The sequence below is a fragment of the Microchirus variegatus genome (genome assembly GCF_963457635.1).
Source record: "Microchirus variegatus genome assembly, chromosome: 17".
Taxonomy (NCBI): domain Eukaryota; kingdom Metazoa; phylum Chordata; class Actinopteri; order Pleuronectiformes; family Soleidae; genus Microchirus; species Microchirus variegatus.
Window position 1 is genome coordinate 19,459,555 of NC_139818.1, and position 25,807 is coordinate 19,485,361.

General features: G+C 42.3%; 3 protein-coding genes across 4 annotated transcripts in view; 2 read left to right on the forward strand and 1 right to left on the reverse strand.

Moving 5' to 3' along the window:
• The window catches only part of rhbdl1 (rhomboid, veinlet-like 1), a gene marked incomplete at both ends in the record, with an annotated part of 45,526 nt that extends 33,803 nt beyond the window's left edge, over positions 1-11,723 (forward strand). For both annotated transcript variants that reach the window (XM_083904004.1, XM_083904005.1), the window contains 3 exons: positions 5,869-5,969; positions 8,709-8,769; positions 11,452-11,723. In XM_083904004.1, coding sequence (XP_083760130.1) covers positions 5,869-5,969; positions 8,709-8,769; positions 11,452-11,723 — 434 coding nt within the window. The remainder of the gene's footprint in view (positions 1-5,868; positions 5,970-8,708; positions 8,770-11,451) is intronic.
• A 5,716-nt stretch (positions 11,724-17,439) lies between these two features.
• On the reverse strand, positions 17,440-19,824 carry LOC310939065 (uncharacterized protein; the record flags this gene model as incomplete). Its single annotated transcript, XM_083903732.1, has 6 exons — positions 19,716-19,824; positions 18,980-19,106; positions 18,468-18,561; positions 18,228-18,387; positions 17,925-18,077; positions 17,440-17,621 (listed from the first exon to the last, which is right to left on the reverse strand). Exons 2-6 carry the CDS (start codon positions 19,102-19,104, stop codon positions 17,440-17,442), a joined length of 714 nt encoding a protein of 237 aa, XP_083759858.1. The 5' UTR covers positions 19,105-19,106; positions 19,716-19,824.
• Positions 19,377-25,131, forward strand: wdr24 (WD repeat domain 24). Its single transcript, XM_083904241.1, has 11 exons — positions 19,377-19,404; positions 20,436-20,521; positions 20,751-21,235; positions 21,337-21,514; positions 21,644-22,316; positions 22,450-22,562; positions 22,662-22,789; positions 22,887-22,991; positions 23,150-23,487; positions 23,686-23,870; positions 24,522-25,131. Exons 3-11 carry the CDS (start codon positions 20,755-20,757, stop codon positions 24,688-24,690), a joined length of 2,370 nt encoding a protein of 789 aa, XP_083760367.1. The 5' UTR covers positions 19,377-19,404; positions 20,436-20,521; positions 20,751-20,754; the 3' UTR covers positions 24,691-25,131.
• Positions 25,132-25,807: the final 676 nt, after the last annotated feature.

The window sequence follows — 25,807 nt, forward strand, 5'->3', positions numbered from 1 at the left end:
GTCCCTGCCAACTGCACTTCAAACAAACTCCATACTACAACAGTAGTATCCATATTACATTGGATGAGGACTGGTCAATACTTCATAGAATACTTTTAAGAAAAGCCTTGCTGTGGCGAAGGTGATATTTGTCTTATCTCTTTCTGTCTGAATGACATGGACCGGCCTCTGACAGCACTATTATAGTTGAAATGAGGCTTTAAGATGGGCGCCATAATATTGAATGACATTTGAAGCTTTTCATAAAGACTGTAGAGTGGACAAAAGACCATGTGACAGATGGTTGAGGCACTCAGATGAACTGTCTGCTCGTGTCTACGGATGGGAATCGGTACTGGTCATTTTAAGTATTTTAGCTCAGCCTAAACTGTGACTGAGTGTGTGGAAATAATTGGCTAAGACGAAATAGCTAGCTTGACGATAGGTAGAGCTCGCGATACACACATTTACACGGATTTAATAGATTAAAGCAGTAGCTGAAACAGCGAATCATTTTGTAATCATTGATAGAGCTATGAGAGATTGCTAACCTGTTTGATACGTCCTGAAAAGTTGTAATTAAGCTAATGGCTAAACGGTTGAAATGCCAATTGTTGGCTAAAGCTAATCTATCAATCTTGTGATAGATAGATAGATAGATAGATAGATAGATAGATAGATAGATAGATAGATAGATAGATAGATAGATAGATAGATAGATAGATAGATAGATAGATAGATAGATAGATAGATAGTCCCTACTCACTTGCTTTCCAAAATCAAATTATATCATGATATCAGACAACGGCTACAAAATAAATTAATTTCCAAAATGCATTTACATTTTAATTCATTCAAATAAGCAGTAAATCACTGTAGTGTATATTATGATGTTGTGTGTATCCACACTTGGATGGTTAAAGACTCCATGGCCATGTAATGGATTTAAAGGCAGCAGCAGAGCAGGCTGTAAACACAACCATGAAACTGTCTCTGCATTCAATAAATCCCCGCTGATGGTCGTACATAGTTGATTCACTTTATCTGTAGTGAAAAAAAAAAAAAATAAGAGAAAAAGGTCCGGACTACATCTGTTTCAGGGTAAATTCATTTAAAATAAACGTTGTGACGATAGTGTTTTTATGTAACAGAGCAGCAGGAGGTGGAATTGAGCTCTGATTGCAAGATTGCAGCGTGTGTGCGTCTCCTGTATCGCCGTTACTCATGTGCCCGCGCACCCACTTTTCTAATCAGTGTCCATCTCTTCTTGGTTGAGCTCGGTAAATAAATCTGATCAGGCATTTCCCCGGTTTATTAGCAGAGGCAGCCCAGCGACTGCAGGAGTGCTGACTGTAGCACATACACGTGGACACAAGATTTAATGCACACAAGACGGATCCTCCGAGGCAAGTGTGTCCATACAGTAGACTTTAAAGGCACCAGTCTTACAGTTTCTACACTTACATTGGTTTTCTTTCATGGGAAAACTGTGGTGGTGTTTATGTGACGGGTCAATACTCTATATTGACAATGAGTAAGAGGATTGTGGCGTGTAATGATGATGATCATTTGCACAAAGATCAACCCAGACAGAATTATCAGACATCGCCTCATGTCAAGCTATTTTTATACACACATTTAAAAACAGCCAAGGTTTCACCAAAGAGCTTTACAGGTTAGTAGAGTTAAAGAGTTAAACAACACAAAACATATACAAGTCACTACAAGTTATGAATGTAAGAGAACTCTATACACACATAGTCACATATAAAACCCTGTTATTTTAATGTTCTTTTTTTTTTTTTTTTTTTTAGCTTAAACATGTACAGCCATCTTTTAAACCAGAGGTCTCAAACATGCGGCCTGCAGTCCACAAGTGGTCGCCCAATGAATTTCCTGTGGCCCACCACATGTTATCATATCTCTTTTATGTAAGGTTATATTTATCACATCAGTAAATGTATTTAATATATAGTGTTTAATGACACTTATTCTACTATATCTTGGTCCGTTTGTGTTATATAAAGACTAATCTTGCACTATACATATGTTTTTTATTGTGGACTGTATAGTTTCGAATAAAAAAACAAAGACTTTTACTTTGAAATACTGTGAAAGAGCATCATGATTAACATAACGGTGATCTCATGATGATTTATTGTGATATTTTTTTCTTCTTTTGACCCCTGTTTTTAACTAATATGTGAATATTAAAACCCTAAATGGAGACTTTAATGAGTATAAATTAAATCAATAACACCTGAGCAATCGGTGAAAATCATGTATATATATATATACATATGTTTATGTGTATTTATTTTATTTTTTTATGGTAGCATTGACTCTGCTCTGGCAGCCTCAGCTGGAGCAGCTCCAGAGCAGCCTCAGGCTCTGTGAAACGGTGGCCTCGGATCACTTTGCCAACCCTTCCTGATTCTAGAGAGACTGGTAAATACTTGACCCGTACCTCAAGGGGCTGCCTAGAGTAACTGTAACAGTGTAGGAGGTTTGGTTTGACAGACACAGACAACAACTGTGACTGTGCGTCTGACTCATACTCGTACACAAACCCCCGTTTTTAGTGTCTACACCGTGGTGCACTTTGAGCATTTGAGGATGTTGACGATGTCTTCGGGACGGCAGACAATAAATAATGTGCATGAGATGGAAGATGTCAGCTCAGCACCGACATAATCACACACCTCACTGCTGAGTGCCAGAATCCTAAATCTTAAATCCCCCCCGAGCAGACGGGTCCACATGACAGCTCTGATTAATATTCATACTGTATTCTGCAGCATCTCACCAAAGTAGAGTTAGCAGGAGGGGAGAGCAGTTTGTTTCCTCCCTGTGGAGCTCGTCTCTCCGTCTGAGCCCCAGGGTCTCGGTGTCTCCTCATCCTCACCCACAGATGCTGGTGTCACATCTCTGAGAAGCGTCTCCCTGAAAGAGGTGGTGTTAACTATCATTTTAGCATCTTAACTCTCTTTAAGGTGCAGCGTGTAGGGTTTAGCAACATATAGCTGAATATCTCTCACCTTACCGTTGCCTTCCAAATATGTAGAGAGGTGACAAACTTGTGGCCCGTGGGCCACATGCGGACCCCAAAGCGATTGCATGCGGCCCACCACTTAAAGTCCCATAGACTGGAGTTCCAATTAATGCTGTTTTTTGTATCTGCGCCATTACCTCGTTTATGAAGCCCTAAAGTTTTGAAACAAACAGTTCAGCCACTGCTGAGAACGCTGGGTTTTATTGTATTCTCTGGCTCTGCTAGCTAGCGCTCTGAAAAAGCCTGGAATCGCGACATAAGGATCTGGTTTTTGACCATAAAAACAAGTTAATTAGTAGACCTCCATAACTCACATTTATGTGCGATAGGATCACTCTATGGGAGCTTTAACGGTAGGGTTGGAGTTTATGGAAAAACTGTGCCCATTTCTTCGGACTTCCCTCCAAAGCTACGCCTCCAGAGCACAGAAACAGGTTCTTTTTCGGTGATGCTAACGCTAACATTTTTTGAATACTTGTTAAAACAAACAACAAATACCCTCAAAAGACGGTGGAAGGTGGAAAGTAATGAATGACATTTACTCTCGTTACTTTAATTGAGTAGTTTTAATGTGTAAATGTGTGTACTTGGACGTACTGTACTTTGCTAGCTTTCCCTGGCCGTAGCTTTCCCAAAAAAAAGTATTTCATTTAGGACCAACACCTGTTGTTATACTAAATATATAGTATCATATTTGCATAACAGTAATAATAAGAAATGTGGTTGGTACTTATCGCATTATTAAATGCAGTACATAAAACATTAAACTACATATATCTAGCTTTAATAACAGTTAATTTTAGATTTATATTATAGTTTTAATATTAATAATGGATTGATTTTGCTTCATTCATATGCTTTTGTTGTGAAGAATGAAGAATACCATATCATCATTCCATATCAAAACAAGCACTTTTATTTTGAAAATCTTTACTGCAAATTCATGATGGACTATCCCATAGTCTTCATCAATATGTCTTCCAGCAAATTAACTGAAGGAATACATAAATAAACCGTGAAAAGAGAAACTGCAGTTGCTCCAGTTTAAAATGTCTTTCACTTTGAAGAGATCAGAGAGCACATACTGTACACGGCACCATGTAATTGCAATTTTGTGGAGCTATTAAAAATCTCCCGAAAATCTTATTTTTCTTTTTTTGGGGGCTGAAGCAGAAACATTGACGTGCCCCATAAATCCACGTCAGATGGCCTGTAGGTGTCAGAGCGAGGAGATGGATGAGTCTGAAACATGCTCAGATTATCATCTGTCTTTCAGGGATTATCATCATCGCCACCGCAAGGGCTGACGAGGCGTTCTTTTAAGAACCGTGTTTACTCGCCGTGCCGTCCCGCACACGCACACAGGATACGACTCTCATAACACGCGTCGTAGATCTGACACCACAACTCCAGCGAGGCCCAGCTGTAATTAAAAAGAGGCTGTTTTGTTTTATCGGGCCCCTCTCCACTTCCCTTATCAGCTCATTTGCATAATTAGCAGTGGCTGACGCCGTCCTTGCCAAAAACTGCCACTGTGATTTTTCCTGCTTGGATTTTTTGTCCTGGCTCAGGCAGCATCAGGTGTTCACGATTATACACACATGACTTTTTTTTTTTATTATTGTGTTGTTTATACAATAATGTCCCACTTTAATTTAAAATGATAGAATATGCATATTCACCCTGGGAACACAGAGCAATTAGGCTGCTTTTTTTCCCATTACTATGTTAAAACATATATACAAAGGCGATAAGAATTGCGATTCTGAGTCTTATATCCTTTTTTTCCAGCACAATCTATTGGCAAACTGATGAATTTTAATTTTCACCAACTATATAAACACATCTGAGCAACATGTACTAAAAAGTTTTTAGTAAAACATGCATTTTGTAAAGCCTGACTATGTGACCTATAAACACACACCACCAGGATGTCCATATAAGGAGTTGTTTTGAGATGAAACAAATGAGATTCAATTAGTGCTGGGTGCCTCAACGTTAACGCACGGCGAGGCGTTTCCATGACGACTTACCGGAAAAAAATATGCGCGTGACGTCATGTTTACGTGACTCCGGATTGTTAAAATGAGTCTCTAAAGTAATGCTAACGTTAGCCCGGCACTAGATTAAATGTGTTTAATTGTTGACACGTATGGAGCCTGTACACAACATATGTTTGCATTACTGTGTCGTTCATGTACCATGAATGGATGGGCGAGGGGAAAAAGGACACGTGTTTCGTCAGCTGAATTAGCACAATACGAGACATTTTTAGAAAAACTGCTTACAGGAAGGTGACTTGTGCTGCTTTGTGATGAGTAATCAGACTTTATCTTAGTTTTCCCCTCTCCGCTCTGCTGTAAAATGCTGTCTGTCCTAAAACACACACACACACACACATGTGCAGCATTCATAGTGAGGACACTCATAGACTTAATACAGTCCCTAGCCCCTAACCGTCACAACTGATTGCCTAAACCTTAACTTAAATCCTTTCAAAATGTCCTCACTCCTTAAAGTTTGTTGGTCCTCACAATGATACCCATACAAGAACACACACACATGCAAAGATTACTCATTTTAGGACACCAGTTAAGCCCAACTCTAACAATAACATAACCCACAAATTCATTATTAGTGGGGTTCTGCCTCATGAGAACCAGATTTTGGTCTTCATGAGGAATATCTGTCCTGGTAAGGGTCAATATTTATGCCAGAAAAGGTCCTAACAAAGGTAACAATACAAGTATATATATATATATAAAAACACACGTCCTGCTTTGCATGCACTCTCTGTTCTGTTGAAAACCCTAAAATCTCTCTCTTCCTCCCTGCAGGTTCGCTGACAGTGTCCATCACAGACATGCGTGCTCCAGTGGTGGGAGGCTCTGGGGGGGTCTACGCTCTGTGCTCAGCACATCTGGCCAACGTCGTCATGGTAACTGCCTTTATCCTCCTCCTCCTCCTCCTCCTCCTCCTCCTCCTCCTCCTCCTCCTCCTCCTCCTCGTCGTCATCACCATATTCTTTGTTACCCTTGAAAACTGTTTATTTCATTTGGGGATGAAATGTCATGAGAGTCATCAGCTTCCTCACTCTTCTCTGTTTTGTTTTCATGAACTTTTTCCATCATCATCAATGTGCGATAAATACTTTCCATTGCACAGCAGTTTTTTGTTTTTTTTCGAACAACGCCACGGAAAGTATTCCACAGACAGTGTCACGTCTTATCTCGTCATCAGTGCAGCAAAGAAGCGTCTGCACAAGGTTGTCGATGAGCAGCCGACCGTAAGGACCCTCCTCCTCCTCCTGCAGCTGATATTGCCAAATGTCCTTTTCCCTTTTCACTTCAGACCCTTTTTAAAAAAAAAACATTAAACATTCTGTTTTTACACACGGTCAAACCCACATTGTCGCATAGTTTTGAGGTGAAATGCCTTTCGCATTCTCCGCAACTGTGGAGGCAGCGTGACAAAGTGATGAATCACTTGTACCTAATGTCAGGCTCTGCAGATGACAGCAGGGAAAGAAATCCACATCCACACAAAAAGATGTTTTGCCTGTCTGCTCTTTGTTGTCGAAGTTCTTCAAGGCACATCTTAGTTTGTTTGTTTTTCTAAGAGAGTCTTACATCTTTATGGAGATCTAGCAGCATAGATCATCACACAGGTTTGCTCAAAACATCTTCAGTGAAGTTTCCAGAAATGCTGCGTCTTGGAAACACATAGTTTGAAAAAAAACGAACAACTAAACTTTTGTTCTTATTGTTGACATTTGCAAAGAAAAATCGAGTTCTCCCCCTTAAAATTTCCACTTGGTTTGGAGTGCCCTTAACTGTATATTCCCCTCGTTGAGGGAAGTGGCTTCCCTTTGGAATTGGGACACACCACTATATGCAAATTAGCGTAGTAATCGTAACTAACGTGCTAACCTACGTCACATGTTGACAATTCTACCGGTGGAGCGTGCTACTACTCTCTCGAAGCACTCGGCAAATAGCCGCTAGCTAGCTAGTTGGCTAGCTGCTTTCATAAATCGTCAGTTATTTTCTGACATTAGTGTTCAAAGCTCCACGGTCCTCTAGATGTATATCAAACCAACATATTCCAACACATTATACATTATGACATTATAACATGCTTATTTGCGAAAATGGTACGAAATTTCGTTTCTCTGCAGATGTGGCCGCCATCTTTGTTGAACAAAAATCAGCCGGCTCGCTAATTTCATCTTCCACTTCGTTTTAAGCTCCGCATCAGAGCTCACTACATTTTGAGGGTTGATTATAAGGACAAAATCGCACTCCCCTTGTTCACCCCCTACACGAGAATGTGCAAAAATTAGGGTTATGGCAAAAATTGAGGGTTAGTGGAGTTATTAGGACGGGGCCTTGATGTTATATGCAGTGTTTCCTCCCACCTGGCTCCCACTCTGAAGAAGACTGTAGCTTCAGCAGTCAAAACTGTCAGGTACTTAGTTCAAATTTAAGTGGTCTATATAGATTAACCTCATCACATATATAAGAAGGCCTGATCAATAAATTTAGCAATAATGTCTTAAAATAGAGGTGTTTTAATGGTGATAATGTGGTAATTATGAGACTTACTCTAAACTTAACCATAATAACTATTGACCTAACCCTAACCCTAACGTTACCCTCAACCTAACCATAAAACCTTACTTCACCTTAAAATATAGTCATTTACATTGTGGGGGACTTGCTTTTTGTCCCCACAATGTGACTGTGTAAACAGTTTTAGGTCCCCACAACATTAGTAATACACGGGCACACACACACACACACACACGGTCATCAGATTTCTCCAGCATTTCAATGTCAGCAAAAGTGGTAACAACATCTGCAGCAGACAAAATGGATTGACCGTCCTCTGGTTACAGCTTGCCCTTCTCCTCCTGCGAGTTTGGAGGCACGTCGGAGCAAATTGCCTCCCGTCAAGAGAGACAGAGAGAGAGAGAGAGAGAGAGCGAGGGACATCCCATCACACACAGCTCACAGTCGTCCTCCTCCTCCTCCTCCTCCTCCTCCTCCTCCTCCTCCTCCGCACTCCTGTGCCTTCTCCTCTCTTTTCGTGCCATTACTAATTTATCTGAAGAAATATTGTGTCAACAACAGGAGCACTTCCACTCCCCGGCTCGTTTCAGACATAAAGTGGTGGCCGCCAGCTTTTATTTATACATCACTCTTGAATTCTGCGTGGCGTCCACTACTCTATCTGCTGTTGTGTAAGTGGTGATTACAAACACTGACGCTGGGCCCCCCCGTTTTTTCCCACAGCCAGGAACTTAAGGAGGAACATGACTTGAGCAATTATTCATCCTGGCAAGAAAATGTGTTATTTTAAGTCGGGATGCCATTGTTCTTTCTCTTTCCCTCCATCTGAAGAATCGCAAGGGCTATTTATCGGCCCATTCTCCCATCTGTTAAATTATCTTAGCTCTAATTAATAGAGTGCCACTGGGCTGGAGTCAGAAGAGAGCAGGCAGGTGTATAATTGCTTCTCTGTCTCGTGTAAGTGCGGCCTCCTCTCCATTATGGATATGGATTATGATTCCCGGCTTACCGATAGCAAAGCGCTTCTTGCCGAGTTGTTAATATACTCATATGTGTAACGCTTGTGTCATGATTGTCTGCGCTAATGAGACACTTTTGTGTTGCAGAACTGGGCCGGGATGCGCTGCCCCTACAAGCTGCTCCGCATGATTCTGGCACTGGTTTGCAGTAAGTTCTCCACGTTTTACTGCGTCCTCTTCCCGCTGTTGCTCTTTATGATGAATTCAAAGTGCACTCGTTGAAAATAGACTCTTGATCACAGTTGTGTCCATCGTCTAAATTGGGGCGACGGTGGCTCAGGGGTAGAGCTATAATCCTGTAGGTTGTGGGTAGGGTTGGGCATAGAGTAAATTTCGATTCCTAATTTCGATTCCTAGTTTCGATACCCAGTCCGCCAAACACCAACGAAGAAGAATCCTAGAATTAAAATTCATGTAGAAGTTCAGATTATTTAATCCAGAAAGACCTCTGGTTAGCTAGCTCATTTAAAATATGTAAACTTTTTTTTGACCCTGCCTTTTAAAAGAATCGGAATCGAGAATCTGAAGGAATCGGAACCGGAATTCGGATTCGGAATCACAATTGGAATTTGAATCAGAACTGGAACTGGAACTGGAATCGGAACCGGAACCAGAACCAGAATCGTAATCCGAACCGGAACCGGAATTGGAATTGGAATCGGAATTGGAACTGGAATCGAAACCGAAATTGGAATCTGAACCGGAACTGGAATCAGAACCCGAACCGGAACTGGAATCGGAACCGGACCCGGAATCGTATAAATTCAAACAATGCCCAACCCTAGTTTTGGGTTCCTGGCTCCGTTAGTCTACATGCCGTTGTGTCCTTGGTCATCAAGACCATATGGTGTAGTGGTTTGTACTCTTGCCTTTGCAGCAAGAAGACTCGGGTTTGCGATCCGGTCGGAACAAGGGCCTCTCTGCATGGAGTTAGCATGTTCTCCCCGTGTCTGAGTGTGTTTTTTCCAGGTTCTCCAGTTTCCTCCCACTGTCCAAAAACTTGCAATATGGGGATTAGGTAAATTGGACACGCTAAATTGACCGTAGGTGTGAGAGTGAATGGTTGTTTGTCTCTATATGTGGCTCTGTGATGGACTGGCGAACTGTCCAGAGTGTACCCCGCCTTTTACCCTATGTCAGTGACCCTCATGTGGAGGATAAAGCGGTAGAAGACGGATGATGGATGGATTATAAAACCCTCTTAAGTGTTGCAGAGATTTTGATTATCAGGTGAAACGACCAAAGACGGAACCTCAGGAGTCAGTGATGATTTAAGTTGAAAGATTTTATTGTTGAAAGTGAGTTAATTGCCTGACATCTGAACAGTAAGATTCTCCGGTCTTATCCTAAATTATGGCTGTTAATATTGAGGTCTGGTTATGAGTGTAATTACACTTAAAGTTGGCTGAAGGTGAAAAAAAAATGTTCTCTCACGTTAAGGATAAAGAACAAACACACTATCTAAGTTAGCGAGCGGCTCCCTAATTGGCCATGTTGCTTTGTTTTCAAATCATCCGAGTATCTCAGCTTGTCCTTTTCCCTCAACATGAGGACTGATACACTGTGATTTTCATTAGTGAGCAATATGTTCCATCCATCTGTGCCGAGCCTGCCGCCCCCAAACTGAGAGCGCGGCAAGTCTCTGCGCAAATATCACTCTGTTAAAACCTGCTTTTCTGTACTTTAGAGGAAATCAACAAAACGCACGCACGCACACCAGTGCCAGTCGAGATGATTTCATCAAAAACTGTATCAGCTGGAGGAAAACAAACAGGATGATTTGTTTAGACGAGCTTAAAGCGTAATCTTACATTTATGGGAAGACTTAGAAAAGGGAAAAGTGAGTTACGAAGTTCATGAGTTATAGCGATAATTGATACAGTCGTATGTTGCATGTCAGGCTGTAGCCAACAGATGGTTACTGACCTCCACCAGGAAGTATTTGTTTTCGCCGGCGTTTGTCTGTCTGTTAGCAAGATAACTCTAAAAGACATGGATGGATTCAGGATCAAATCTTCAGGAAATGTCCGCAATGGGACAAGGAACAAGTGATTAAATTTTGGGCGTGATCCGTAGACGCTATCAGTGGTTGCAACTCTCGCTGTCTGACCCAGGAGCGCCAGCAGGGTGTGTTTGGTAGGCACTGAGCTGCCTTGGTGGAGGTCTGCGCTCTCTGAGTGCTTTTAGTTTAGCCTAGTGGGAGCAAACATTGAGCCTGGCTCGGTCCACAGGTAATAAAATCTATGTGGCAAGCGACAGGTTCTGGAAGTGAATTTTGTCCACATTCACACACTGATGTTTATACAAATCAATTTAGTCTTTCAGTTTGAAAAATGCAGCCTAGGAAGTAGGACAAAATAGCAGTTAGACACCAGGGGGTGAACTCAGAACTATGTTTGAATGCAATGAGCCACATCATTAACATATGTGCTAACAGTGTTCACAGCTAATTCTTCCTTCTCTTCTTCACATATCCATACACTCTTAGAAATAAAAGCGCTACCATAAAAGGTTCTTCGGCTTGTCCTCATAGGAGAACCCTTTTGGAGGGTTCCACCAAGAACCCTTTTAAAACCCTTTATTCAGGAAAGGGGTTTTAAAGGGTTCTCTGGATCAAAATGGTTCTTACTGGAACCATTAGTGTTACCAAGAACCCTTGAAGCAAAAAAACCCTCAGAAGCAAATGGTTCCAGGTAGAACCTCAGTCCTTGTAGAAGGACCCTTTTGGAACCCTTATTTCTAAGAGTGTATACACTTTCCATAACTACTTTGACGACTCGATGCTGCAGAGATGTCCTCACACTCGTTCTGTCTCCTCTCCCCCCCTTAGTGAGTTCAGAAGTGGGTCGCGCGGTCTGGCTCCGCTTCTCGCCGCCGCTGCCGTCCTCGGGGCCTCAGCCCAGCTTCATGGCTCACCTGTCGGGGGCCGTGGTCGGCATCAGCATGGGGCTGCTCATCCTGCGCAGCTACGAGGAGAGTCTGCAGAAACAATGCTCCTGGTGGGTCATTGTCTTCTCCTTCATCACTTTCCTCCTCTTTGCTATCTTCTGGAACATCTTTGCGTACGAGCTCCTGGGAGTACAGATCCCTCCTCCTCCCTGATGAAGCTCCTCCCCCAAAGCTCTCCTCCCCACACACACACACACACACACACACACACGCCTGACTTCTACTCAAACAAAGGTTCAACTGTGCCATTTCCTCTCAAGTTAGACCCAAATGAGGCGATCATTCAAACTTAAAAAAAAAAAAAAAACGACAACCAAGAATCCTTTTTTACAGATACTTTGCAAATCAAAGAAATATGTCTCTTTTATTAAAGAGGGATTACAAGTAGCAACAAGTACAGGTGACCGCTCCTCAGATCCATTTCGAGGAGCAATATCTTTTTTTATATATATATACAGAACTCACGTAGAAATCGCATTCCACATTAGCAGCGCTTACCTTTCACTGTCATTTTCCTTTTCATTAAACCTCTCACACATGTAACGACAGTCAGTCTGGGTTAATGACGCGCGCCTCCTGTAAAACGGGAGATGAATTTAAGAGGGAGATTAGGACGCCTTTAAAGAACTAATACCATTTCAAAATTGGCTTTTGTGTGTGCTGCACGGCCAGATTTAAGCATTTCCTGAAAGAGCACACTTGTTTCCGACAGCAGCAATAAACAACAACAACAACACAGAAGCACCAATGAAACATCTTCGTGAGTATGAATTTTGGATTTCCTGCTGTAATTCACAGGTTGGTTTTTTTGGAGGGGGGAGGTTTTATTTGCAGAATTGCTGGCTATACAAAAACAAAACTTACCAGAACAGTTTTCTTTTTCGATTTGAGCCGCAGGGTATATATAGAGTTTCCGGCCGAACGGTCACATTTATTTGCTTTGATTGCAAAACACATTCCTTCGCAGAGCAGGTGCGAGACGAATGGGAGGAAAAATAGCTTTAAATTAGTTTTTGTCCAGACAAAAATACAATGTGGTTTCTGTCATCTTCATCATCAGCATCATCATCATCATCATCATCATCATCACTACTTCATGTCATCTTTAATGACATTATACCTACACTGTGGACACAGAGACATACTTCACACAACAAAGACAGGACGTAAAAGATGGATAAATTCACATTTAAAGGAGGGACAGTGACAAAAAAAACTCTTTTAACTAACTTGTTAGTTGCACCGTGTAAATTATGCCATTGTCATTCTCTGTGGCTCAGCGAGACAAGGACACACACACACACACACAGACACACACACATCTCCTCTTTGTCTTTGAGAGCAGCCACATCGGACAAACTGAAGAGGATGATGACACCACTACACACACACACACACACACACACACACACACACACACACGTATACTTGACTCTGCCTGCTCTCACTCTGACAGACTGAACTGGGGACGGTGTCGTCATCACCTGACCTCTGACCTACGTGTCCCAGCAGGCATTGGGGTCTCGCTGTCAGGTCCCAGTCTATACCTCAGTTTCTCATTCTTAGGGACTGTATACTTTTGTAAAGGAATGTACCTATAAAGAAGAAGAAGAAGAAGAAGAAGAAAAAAAAAGAGTGTAATTAATTTGTCCCCGTTATTTTTGTTCTTCTCTCTCTTTCATTTGATAGTGGATGTGTATATTGTATGTTCATAACCAAGAGTATATTTATTTGTGTTCCTTCCTCTGTAAGGAGGGAGAAAGAAAAAAAAAAGAAGAAAAGTTTCAAATGGTGCAAAAATCAATGCTATGATTGTCCTGTAAAGGCTCTGATCCTCTGAAAAAAGTCGCCTATGAGGCAACTTCCTCTCCTCCGGTTTGTTAGGTGACCACCAATGACTCAGCTCAGTCGATTATATAAATCTTTAGTGCTTTACAAACTAAGCCATAGAGCGTAGAGAGAGGGCAAAAGCAAAGGGAAACGTGTGTTTATTGGTCAAAAATCTTGCATATTGGTAGCTTTATGTAAAATCTTTTTTTCGTTTTTGTGTGTATGAAAAAATAATTGAGGTTAAAGAAAACAAACTGCAACCCCTGCTGACTGTTTTGGATATTTCCATGGAGCTTTTATTTTGGAAAACTTCTTTGTTGACTGTTCAAATCTACAGGCTCTCTCCGCTGTGTGCTGACGCTTCACTGTTCAGCTCATCCTTCTGCAAATCACAAATTATGGACGTGTGTTATCATCGAGCATTAGGAAATCTGAGGGCAGCAACTCTCACTTTTTATTTTATGACCTTTATTCCTGCTATTTTTCCTCATGTTTCAGTCTTTCGATCGATAATTCATTTGATATGTCCGCTGGCTACCTGAAAAAATATGCATCTGCCAATTTTGATAGTCGGTCATAAATACAGACCTCAACTTCCACATTAAACTGCAACAGGAGACCGCGTTAAATGAGGGAATCTGAATAAAATAGGCCAAAATAAGCCACGTTAAAACAGAAGGGATCATCCAACATGTGCTATTAACGTATCCGCTGTGGAACCATGTGTGTGTGTGTGTGTGTGTGTATAGAAGCTTAGAAAAGCAAGGATACGCTGATGAATAATGCATACATACCCTGTTAGCCTATACTGTAAATAAAGAGGATGCCTGTGTGGAGGTCAATGTGCCTCTTTAAGTTAAGATTCACAGGAACCCCAGAAGGGTTGTTAAAAGGGCTAGTAAACGGCTATGCTTTTGTACAACACATTAACTGTGAATATCGCCAGTCGTGGAAGTACATGCGGAAACTGAAACGGAAAAAAGGGTCACGTATTCTTGACAGTACAAAACAAATATAGAAGATTCTGGGTGAGAAAATGAGAAACATCTGGCCGGGGAGGCAGAACGTTTTCAGGTGTAGCTTATTACTTTTTTCCCTGTAAGCCAAATCTCCTGGTCCTGAGTCTGAGCCAGGGAAGCCTCTGCTGCACTCAGGCAGCAGCTCATCTCAAAGTCGAGGAGCAGCGACCGTGGCCTGACTCTCATCTTCTGGTAGCTTCGGTTTTGCGGGAGGGGGGGGGGGGGGGGAAGAGAAAAAGGGAAGGGAAAACTACGTCTACGTTCTCTCTTATCCCAATAACGCCCTCGGTGTCGCGATGATGCATGGCTGTTTGCGAGGATATCTTCCTTTTAAATTATAAGTGGGCCCGACAGGTTGCATGATGTTTAATTACTATGCCGTCTTTGAGCGACGTGTTCATTTTCTACCAGAGTTAAGGAAAAGGCTTGTGAGTGGTTTATGGGGAGCAGCCCATCAATAACGTGCAATCCATCACGTGGGGCCAGTCCACATCCTCCTCTAGATTGCTTTCAATAGACGCGACTGTGGTATGTTGGGGGGGGGGGGGGTTAAAGTTTAAACTCATCCATACATGATGCATTGTTGATGTGACTTAAGTTCTTTTTCTGTGCTCGTCTCGTTCAGAAATTGATTTTCTGCTGCTTCCTGCATTTTGTAATAGGTGGGCTTTTCTTTTCTTTTTCTTTTTTTTTTGCACTAATTATATTGTAGTTGACTGACATGTTATTGTGTGCCATAATTCTCTACTGCCATAATAATTCTGTAACGCTTTTGTACCTCCCTTTTGCCAGTCCATTGTGCTGTTACGCCCAATGCCTTTTTGTATACAGTATATAAGCCCAAGTCTGGTCGCCGGGCAGAAAAAGCTGCTTTGCTGTTTGCTATATAGGATTTATTCTACATAATCGCACACACAGAGAAAAAGCCGCGGTGCAGAGAACAACTGTACGTCCAGTCGCTGCTGCTGCTGATGCTGCTGCTCCCACCTGGACCAGGTTTGCCTTTACATACTGTTTAGTGCTACATAAGTGTCACTGCAGGACTGAGCATTTTCGTTTTTTTGAGTGGAAATTTCTCTGCTGCTGGTGAAGAATGAAGTAGAAACTTCTGCCGGCCGACGAGGTTTTATTTTCGTTGCAAGGAAAAAGTCAATCTTCACAGGAGTGATCCTTGCTGGAGAAAGACCCCGAGCAAAGTGAACACTCCACATTTATACCTGAGCAGCTCCCCCTTCGCATTCCTCCAATAGACAAAGACTCTACCTTCAGACGGTGCTTTCACACTCCTTTGTCTACTGTAGGTATCGGGGAGCTGGATCCCTGCTGGTGCTGCAGGAAGATGCAGGCTAGACACAATACACAATATACAATACACTATACACAAATTTAATTTTACCATCTGCATACCAGCTGCAGAGGTGAAAAAGTGTGTTAACAACAAATCACCAGTGCAGAAACAGAGGATTTTCGAGGTCTTCAAAATGTGTCGACACATTTGGATTATATACTGGGTATGCATCTGTCATTATGTGTACAGTTGAAAACGGTGGGATTATCCAACGAATTATGAAATTAGCTTGGACGCAAAAACCAAAACGTGCATTTCTGAATCCCACTCGATCCAACTTTAAAGGAAACATATTATACCCTATTTCTCCAAGTTAACCTAGATCCCTTGTGTCCTAATGAACATGTCTGTGACATGCTTTGGTCAAAATACCTTGAGGATGAAGCACCACAGCAGTTCAATCACTCTGCCAAAACAGCCCTGTTCAGAATGCTCTGTTTTGAGTGCCTGTCTCTTTAAATGCAAATGAGACACAGGAAACTAAGTCAGCGTCACTGAGGCTAACGGAAGCTAACAGCAGTTAGCATTTGGAAAAGCCATCATTTGCCGACTCTAGCTGGCACATTGCCGTCATATATAAAATGTAAATCCTCTGAGGCTGGAAGTTTGTGTAGAACTCTGTGCTGCACTGTGCAGCCAAGAACAGAACACTTCCCAGACTTCCGCTCTTCCTGATACTATTGCCCTCGCCTGCACTCTCATGTTTTTTAGGGACAGAAAAGAGCTCCACGAGACAACAATTCCAGAAATGTCTCATTGTGACAACATCGCATGTTGTATCGCCTGTACTTAGACTGAGGTGGTCGTCTTTTGTCACAATTTGCCAACTCATAGGGCCTCCAGAGTCCCAAATATAAGTATTAAAAGGTTGATTTTGCATAATATCTCCCCTTTAGATCAAGAATGTGCGGTTTTCATGTGTATTAGTGAACACAGATTTCCATTTTCCACAGCATATAAACAAGCGTTTTATCTGCATTAAGTTTCACAGGAGTGTGACACAGATTTCCACATCCTTCAGACTTGGTTTCCCAGTTTCTAGCTTTGGTACAGATTTTTTTTTCCTTTTTCTTTTTTTGGGTTAATACAAATACTGCCTGAGCCACTCCAGGTCTGGTTTCTTTCAATAATGACAGTCCTTTCCCTAAAAGAAGTCATATCTGTGCTGCTGTGGTAGTTTTTCATGAGCTGCCGACTTGTGTTTGACAAAATGGTGCCAAGCCTACGAAAGGTTTCGATCTCTCTGACCCGACAAGAGATTGGACCAACACACCGTTTACAAAATGAACAAAAAAGAAGCAGAACCTATTTTTCTCTCATGGTCATGAGGTAACTGAAGCAAAGCTAAATTTACATATGGGTAATTTATATCAAAGTCCTCATTAATTATTTCACAATCTATTGTACTTTTTAAATGTTCTGAATGGAACCATTTTATATTGTATATATATGAATATATTTTGTTTTATTTTTTACTGTTCATTGTACTTTGCTTTAATTTAGAAACAATATAAATAAAGAACAATACTGTGGCAACATCCAACCGCTTTTAAGTGTCTCTTACCACAATATCATCCTCATTATTAGAGCCGTGTACTTTATCCAGGTCTTTATTATTTTGGAAAAATACAAACATTCAAATTACACATTAAAATTAAGTATAAATAGGACTTTATCTTGTTCTGAGTCTCTTTGTTGGCCTCTGGTCAGTGTCGGGGTCTGAGCTCTTTGTCGCTGCACCTCTTCCCTTCACGTCGACATCCTTTACAAACGGGAGCTGCTGCTGAGTCGCTATGGTCATCGCCCACAAACACAGCTCCAGCCTGTGGGGCGTCCAGTCCTGCAGGGGATCCGCTGAGGACAAGAGAGCAGGCCAGCAAAAAAGGTTCTTAGTAGATTTTATGTGGATTTTGGACACAAATCAATAGATCCAGACCCTTAAACTTGACTTTTTCTGTTCATCTGTGTCTAAAATTACATTAAATCAACACTTTTACAAGCAGAAAGTCAATATACATGAATAAGATGTTTTCAGCTCCAGAGTTGTGAGGTTCTTGGTAATTTGCTTCTGCTGCTTCGTCAGGTTGTCCTGTGCAAGTCTGCGAGCACAAAAACAGGAAAATGCATATCGATTGTAACCACTATTCCTTTCCTCACCTTTGTTTAATTTTTCAGTACGCCCAACCATCTTGTCCAGGAACAGAGCATAGTGTTTGGCTGTGTACTGGATGGGCTTTAGTCCTGGGACGCTCTCCATGGCTTCGTCGGACATGAACGCAGTCTCTTCTGGAGCTCCTGCTGCCAACACAGCTGGAACAAAAAGAGAAAAATCGTCCCAAAGTGAAAATGAATGTAGCCTGGCGGAGCACAGAGCACATACAGTATAAGCATGTCTATCACTGTGCCGAGAGCAGCTTCGACATAGTGATTTCAGAAACACGATAAAGACGCAGTGCTCACCTGAAGCAGTCGCTGGCCCAACTCCTTTTAGGGAGCTGAGCTCTGCAATCGCTGCTTGCACATCAGGCAGGAGGCTGAAAGCTTTTCTGGAACATTCCTCCACAGTTTCCTCACCGTTGGAAGCCACCAGCTGCTGCAGCCTCGGCCTGAACTTCCCTCGCTGCAGAAAAAAAGCATATAGATCCCAGTCAAGGCTCTTTGAGCACACAACACTACACTGGGTTTAGAGTCCAGACTTACAGTGAGCTTCCACTCCATTAGTTTCACCAACTCTGACAGGTTGATGTGTTTGTCAGATCGGCCTGAAATGAGCGTGGGCAGCTCCTCCTGGTACCTGACCACAGATGCACACAGATTAGAACCATTTTGTGTTGTATTCTCATAGCAAGGCTGGCGATACTATAGTTTATATATCAGATTCCATGTAGGGGAGGGAAAAAAACCCGCACAGATTTTCTGTACTGTGCAAAATGATTCGTATCATTACACAGCACCATCTTGGAGACAATTAAACGGTTTTAAATGTAATTCTACAGCATGAGGGCAAAGAGCCCTATGGTGTGGCCCCCACAGATCCCTGATCTCAGCATCAAAATAGAGTCAGTCATGAAGAAAAAGAAGACGGAAACACTAATGTGATGTTATTTTCTGTTCTTGGTATTATTTTTTTTAAAAACATCCTCAGTTACCGCCTAAATATTTTTGCACAGTACTATTATAGTGTATTTATTGTAGTGGGGAAATGGGATTACCACTTGTCAAGGTTCAGCAGCTTTCCAGGTTTTTTGGCTTTGGATTTAGCCTCCACTACTTCCCAGTACTTCTCATACACTCTCCTCCATGCAGCTGGTTCCTCACAGGCAAAGAGTGCACTCATGACTGAGGAGAGAAGCAGGGATTGTTCACACTACAATCACTTCTAAAGACACGTGCAGACACTGTATAAAATGAATTAGTAACGCCACTATCACAAGATAGAACCACACAACTGTCAAACCTAGATTGTATCCAATTAATACATGTTTAACCCACCCAAAACAAAAACACACCTGTCCTCCTGTGCTATGAAAAACGTGATATCTTCGTTTTGAGTAATAATGATACCTTACTGAGTTCTCGCGAGATTACAGAACAAGCTACTTCCGGTACCGCAAACAGCGAGCAACAGTTTCACAAGGTTTGTGCCCTGGAATACTTTGATATACACGTTTCCCGAGCACGTTAACCTAACACGATACACGTCCGACACTTCCTCAGCTGTTTGACACGCACGTAGAGCACTTAGCCCGCGTCGTGCACGTTTCGTCCGCGAAAAAAGTGCTCGGTAGCCAGGTTAGCTCGTTAGCATTAGCGTCACGTTACCCCGTCATGTTTATGCTGCAGTCACACAGTAAGAGTTTGTCCACACACAGCTATAATTCTACAGGGTTTTTATGGAGAAAGGCGACGTTTTTTGTCTATGTAATGGTGAGGAATTAAAGCACTTACCTCTCTTCAATGCGAGTAGTGTTTATGCACAAAGTTATACACTTTCTCAGACTGGTGGGACTCTTATCACTGTCAATATTCACGTGTTCACTGAGCAGTAATAATCAGCTATGAGGATGGAGGTGAATAAAACAAACCAACCCTCAGAAGGTTTCAGTGTTGTTGAGAAAGTATGGCTGCACAACGTTAGGAAAACACGTGATATATTATAATGTTGTTAAATATTGAAATAACTCGGAAGCCTTTGTCGTTGTGTGGTCATTCAATAACATTAAAATGCGTAATCTATGCCGCAAATTAGGGCTGCAACTACCGATTATTTTCATAATCGATTAATTTCTTTCTATTATTCAGTTAGTCTTAGTCCATAAAATGTAAAAAAAAAAAAAAAACTCGAAATGATGATGTAATTAATTTTTCCCCCCACTAAACAATGTCAAAAATTTGTTGACGATTAATTTACAAATGGATTAATGATTGATTTGCTCATTGCAGCTCTATACGTGTCACTATAATCAATCACTATACGTGATTAGATGCCTAATTTCTATATTTCAGTGTGTGATAATCACATCTTGAATTTACACTAATCCGAGTTATGTTGATATTCATATGTTTATCTGATCTCCTTGGAAATACTGCAAACGTATATCATTTTTGACAACTATTTTGGCATGATTTAAAGTCTGCGTCGCTCACATGGTCATGTCTTTTCACTAGCAAACTAGCAAGTGGCTCTCATGGGAGCATATGAGGAGGCCTCTGTGCTGCTGCAGATATTGAAGAGGCCAGCAGTTCTTCTCCAAGTAAGTGTCTGAAATGTTAACGTATGTATGATACTCTTCATTAAATGGGTTGTTACACATTACCACCAAGGGCTGTAAGAGGTTCATGCTTCATATTGCCATATAGTGCCACCTGCTGGTGGATTTGTTGACTGTCATATGCCACAAGGCACTAGTGCAAGTGAGTGTGTGGATTTTTTGTCACTTGAGTTTGTCATTTCAAGAAAGAAATCTCTATTGTCTCCACCAGCAACATGGAGAAAATGTCACGGGTCACCACAGCTCTCAGCAGCAATGCCATCAGTGGCCGAACAATGTTCTGCCACTTGGACGCTCCCGCCAACGCCATCAGCGTGTGCCGTGATGCCGCGCAGGTGGTGGTGGCGGGCCGCAACATCTTCAAGATCTATGCACTGGAGGAGGAGCAGTTCGTGGAGAAGCTGAATCTCCGCGTGGGCCGCAAGCCCTCCCTCAACTTCAGCTGTGCAGATGTGATGTGGCACCAGATGGAAGAGAACCTGCTCGCCACGGCTGCGACCAACGGAGCGGTGGTCACCTGGAACCTGGGAAAACCTTCTCGTAACAAACAGGAGCAGCTATTTACCGAGCACAAGCGCACCGTCAACAAGGTGTGCTTCCACCCCACAGAGGTTTACATGCTGCTAAGTGGCTCTCAGGATGGCTTCATGAAGTGCTTTGACCTGCGCAAGAAAGAATCTGTCAGCACTTTCTCAGGTATGACATAAACTTAATAATGTTGTTTTTGCGTTTCCTATAAATTAAAATTATCTATCTATACATTTTTCCTGATTTTCTCTTTGCACCTTCTCCTCTAGGTCAGTCGGAAAGCGTAAGGGACGTCCAGTTTAGTATGAAGGACTATTTCACATTTGCTGCATCCTTTGAGAACGGTAACGTCCAGCTGTGGGACATCAGGCGTCCAGACCGATATGAGCGAATGTTTACCGCTCATACTGGCCCTGTCTTCTGCTGCGACTGGCATCCTGATGACAGGTTAGAGAAACAACACAATTATAAATATCGTTGCCGTGTGGTTGTTATGGTGTTCAAGCATTTACACGTCCATGTATGAGGTTTTTAATTACTCACTTAGGCTCATACAACCACCATTTTCTACTTTAGGGGCTGGCTGGCGACAGGAGGCCGTGACAAGATGGTGAAAGTTTGGGACATGACCACTAACAGGGCAAAAGAGATCTACTGTGTCCAGACGATCGCTTCAGTGGCACGAGTCAAATGGCGGCCTGAGAGAAAGCATCACCTGGCCACCTGCTCCATGATGGTGGACCACAACATCTATGTTTGGGACATCCGTAGACCTTTCATTCCCTTCGCTACCTTTGAGGAACACAAAGACGTGACCACTGGTATTGTGTGGCGGCACCAGCATGACCCCCAGTTTCTGCTCTCTGGCTCCAAGGACAGTACGCTCTACCAGCACATGTTCAAGGACGCCACTCGTCCCGTGGACAAGGCCAATCCCGAGGGTCTCTGCTTTGGACTGTTCGGTGACTTGGCTTTTGCGGCTAAGGAGAGCCTGATCAGCGGCGATGCCAACAGAAAGCCTTACCCTGGAGGAGACCGCCGCTACCCCATCTTTTTCTTCAAGAAGGCTGATCCAACAGAACAGTTTGCCCACGTGTCCAGCGCTCTAAGCGTTTTTGGCACAGACTTGGACAGTAACCGAATGGACTGGTTTGTCAAGACGGCACAACTCTACCTCCTCAGTGGGAAACCATTTGCTGAGCTGTGTGATCACAATGCCAAGGTGGCCCGGGAGCTCAAAAGACCTCAGGTCAGGCAAATCAATGCACATTTGTGATTTGTAAATTGTGATTATGATGTACTAATTATTATTTTTGAAGATTTCACAACTTTGGTTAATTTGATTGTGATACTGAAAGTGTAGTATTTTTTTTAAATCAAAGGTTTCTACAACTTGGACCATGCTGCGAATCATGTTCTCTGACCCAGCAAACCTCACAGCGCCCGGTTTAAACCTTAGCCTCGGTAAACTGGGCACCCTGCCTTTGATGAACAGGTAGAGGAGCAATTTTTTTTGTTTTGTTTATGCCATTACAACAGTAAACATTAATATGAGTCATTTGCTGCCTTATTTTGATCTACATGATGTCTTCAGCTTCAGTATGAAGGAAATGGGCACCGGAATTGGCACAGAGAGCAGACTGGAGCGCAGCAAAGGTGAGAGCAGGCAGGACAACATCCACCTGGAGCCTGGAAACATACACATCAACAACAATAATGAAGGTGAGAAATAGAGCGGTCTTTATTTAGAAGTCATAACTTCACTTTGACTAGATCTTGGTGTGTTTGTATTAATATTAACCGCTATATTACATTTCAGAAAATGAGGAGACGGAGGGCAGCGAGGGCCAGGCTGAGTACATGTTTGGGGATGCTGAACTAGATGATGATGACCTCTATTCGATGGAACATGAAAATCAAACAGGTCTGTCACATTTTATGGAAAACTTTTTAAGAATGACAAGGAAAAAGTGTGTATAAGTCCAAAAAAGCTGCTAATGTCAGTACCTGCAATGTTTTATTGCCTCTGTGGTCAGCACTCTTTAGTCTAATAATATCTCTGTTCCCCTTTCTCCTCAACAGAAGAGCAGGAGTACACGCTGCCCCAGGAGGCCTTTCCACTGCGCCACGAGATCATGGATAACCCTTCAGCTCCTGAGCACCTTCAGCAGGACAAGGCTGACTCCCCACATGTTAGCGGCAATGAGGCTGAGGTCACTTGTCTGACGCCCATCGAGTCCTTTTCCCTCATCTCCATCTCCCAGCCGCTGTTCAGCCCGCACCTACCCGCCAGCTTCTTCTGCCCCATAGTGCGGGAGATGCTGAGCTACTACGCCGAGCAGGGCGACGTACAGATGGCCGTGTCTGTGCTCATCGTTTTGGGGGAAAGGATCCGTAAAGAGATCGACGACCTCACCCAGGTCAGTTAGAAAATCAGTTTTTTAAAAAGCTTCATTTCAACATATCATGGAGAATTTAACATTATTGACTAAATGTAGGACGAAAAGTATGTGAAAAAGATATTCATATACGTTGTCAGGACAACTGTTACGGGTGTTAATGAATTATAATTTCTATGAATGAAGAATCACTGAGCAAGTTGTCTCCTTTTTTTTCAGGAGCACTGGTACATGTCCTACATAGACCTGCTGCAACGCTTCGAGTTGTGGAACGTGTCCAATGAGGTCATCAAGCTGAGCACGTGCAGCGCCATCACCTGCCTGAACCAGACGTCGACAACACTACACATCAACTGCAGCAACTGCAAGCGGCCAATGAACAACAAGGGCTGGATCTGCGACAGGTGGGAATATTGCATTGTTGAGAAACGTGTGATTCTTAAGTTCATAGTCATGTTGTTGGTTGTTTTTTCAGCCATAACCCCTGTTTTTTTCCCCTATAAATATAGTATTTGACTACTTTTTACTTATGAGTGCTTAATGTACATTTACCACCAGTGTCTGGTTATAGCTGAGGACAGAATACAAGGTTGTACTAGTTGCACTAGTTGGGGACGGCCGTCACAGAAATCTGTTAGTGTGTGAGGGGTAAAGATTCAAACTGGGTCTGGACTCTGGACGTAATCGGGTAGTGTGTACCAATTACTGACCCAACTGCAAACACACCTTACGAAGGAAATGGAATCAGAAGATGAACACAACAGGAAGTCGTGGGAATATCAAAGCAACGATGGCGGCCCTTTAAACTGTCCCTCATGGTGTTGACATGGTTAAAGAGAGAGAGTGTTTTGGTTTGACAAATCATTCAGTTGTCATAAAAAATCTGCTGAAACCATTCAGTTAGTGTGTACTTTTCAAACTCGGTGTGTCCCCAGCTTCACTTAGCTAAAGGGAAAGACTTTAAAGAGGAAACTACCTGGACTTGTTCCGTCCAAAAGTAACAAACTCCACCTACCAGCACCTTTAATCAACACAAACCATGTTTTTTCCTTTAGGTGTCACCAGTGTGCCAGTGTGTGTGCAGTGTGCCACCATGTGGTGAAGGGCCTGTTTGTGTGGTGTCAGGGCTGCAGCCATGGCGGACATCTGGAGCACATCATGAACTGGCTGAAAAGCAGCGCTCACTGCCCGGCTGGCTGTGGTCACCTGTGTGAGTACACCTGAGCTCGTCCACTACAGCAGTGGGAATGGGTCTCCACACACAGTCCACACAGATGTCCTCCACCCTGGTGCGTCACTGTGGAGTCTAAAGGAGGATTAGTTCTACGTGTTCTACCTCTTCTCTTCACAAGCAAAACACAATCACACATAATGTCACATTTCTACTTGAATTGGTTTTCTGAACCGCCGTTTGGTTTTTGTACACGAACAGATGTTACAGTTGAAACACAATATAGTTCTTGAATTCACAGTTGCTGCATTTTTATGTTGTTTTTAAAAAACCCTTAAGTAAAACATTGAAGGTTGTACAGAAATGTTTGCTCACCTTAAGTGGATTAATGTTTGTACATAATGTCTAAAACCTATTTTAAAGAGAAAATTGTAGATAATGTTGGATTAATTTATGAGGAATTGCTCTCTATTAGAGAAGTACATTAAAGCAATAACCACTAAATTGATATTTTGAGTTCTCCTGGACCATTTCATCACCTGCATTCACCAGAAAATGTGACATTCTTGTATGGAATTACGGTAGCTTTGCAGTAGTCGAACATCTTAAGTCAAAACATCTTAATCTAGAGCAGATAATGCCAGTAAACTGTGTTGTAGTAAATTAATATTTCTCATAGACAGAGTAAAAAAAACCTGATTTATTCCAAGTGTAGAGCAGTGATATGTGAGCTGGTCTGGATCAGCTGCAAAAGCTAAACTGAGCCAAACATTTGTATCGTGCCAAGGTTGTTACTGAGCCAGTAACTGTCATCACGTTGATTTACTCGCCAAGGCTCCGGGGCAAAACAAGGACTTTCAGATATGTTCCATATGAGGAGGACTCAACAAATCAGGAGGGGGCGGGGAATCCCTAATCCCCAGGCTCAGTTTACTCAGTCTGCCCAGAACTATGTACGTCAAATCAAATAATAATCCACCTGTCGGTGTAGATTCTCATTCATCCAGGTTATAGTTAATCCAAAAGTCACTGAATCAGTAACAACTGACAGGATTTCTCTGATTGAGAGGAGAGCTGAAGAAGCTTCTTGAATGAGATTGTGAATGATTTAGCAATTTTCTGCTGCCGTTTTCCCAACTCCAAATTTAAATCCTGGAGAAAGTGTTTGGT

Bases quoted from the DNA above. Each gene is read 5' to 3' on its own strand.
- wdr24 (XM_083904241.1), top strand. From the start codon at position 20,755: ATGGAGAAAATGTCACGGGTCACCACAGCTCTCAGCAGCAATGCCATC. The intron at 23,488-23,685 runs GTCAGTTAGAAA...CTTTTTTTTCAG, and splicing joins AGATCGACGACCTCACCCAG to GAGCACTGGTACATGTCCTA. The intron at 23,871-24,521 runs GTGGGAATATTG...TTTTTCCTTTAG, and splicing joins AAGGGCTGGATCTGCGACAG to GTGTCACCAGTGTGCCAGTG.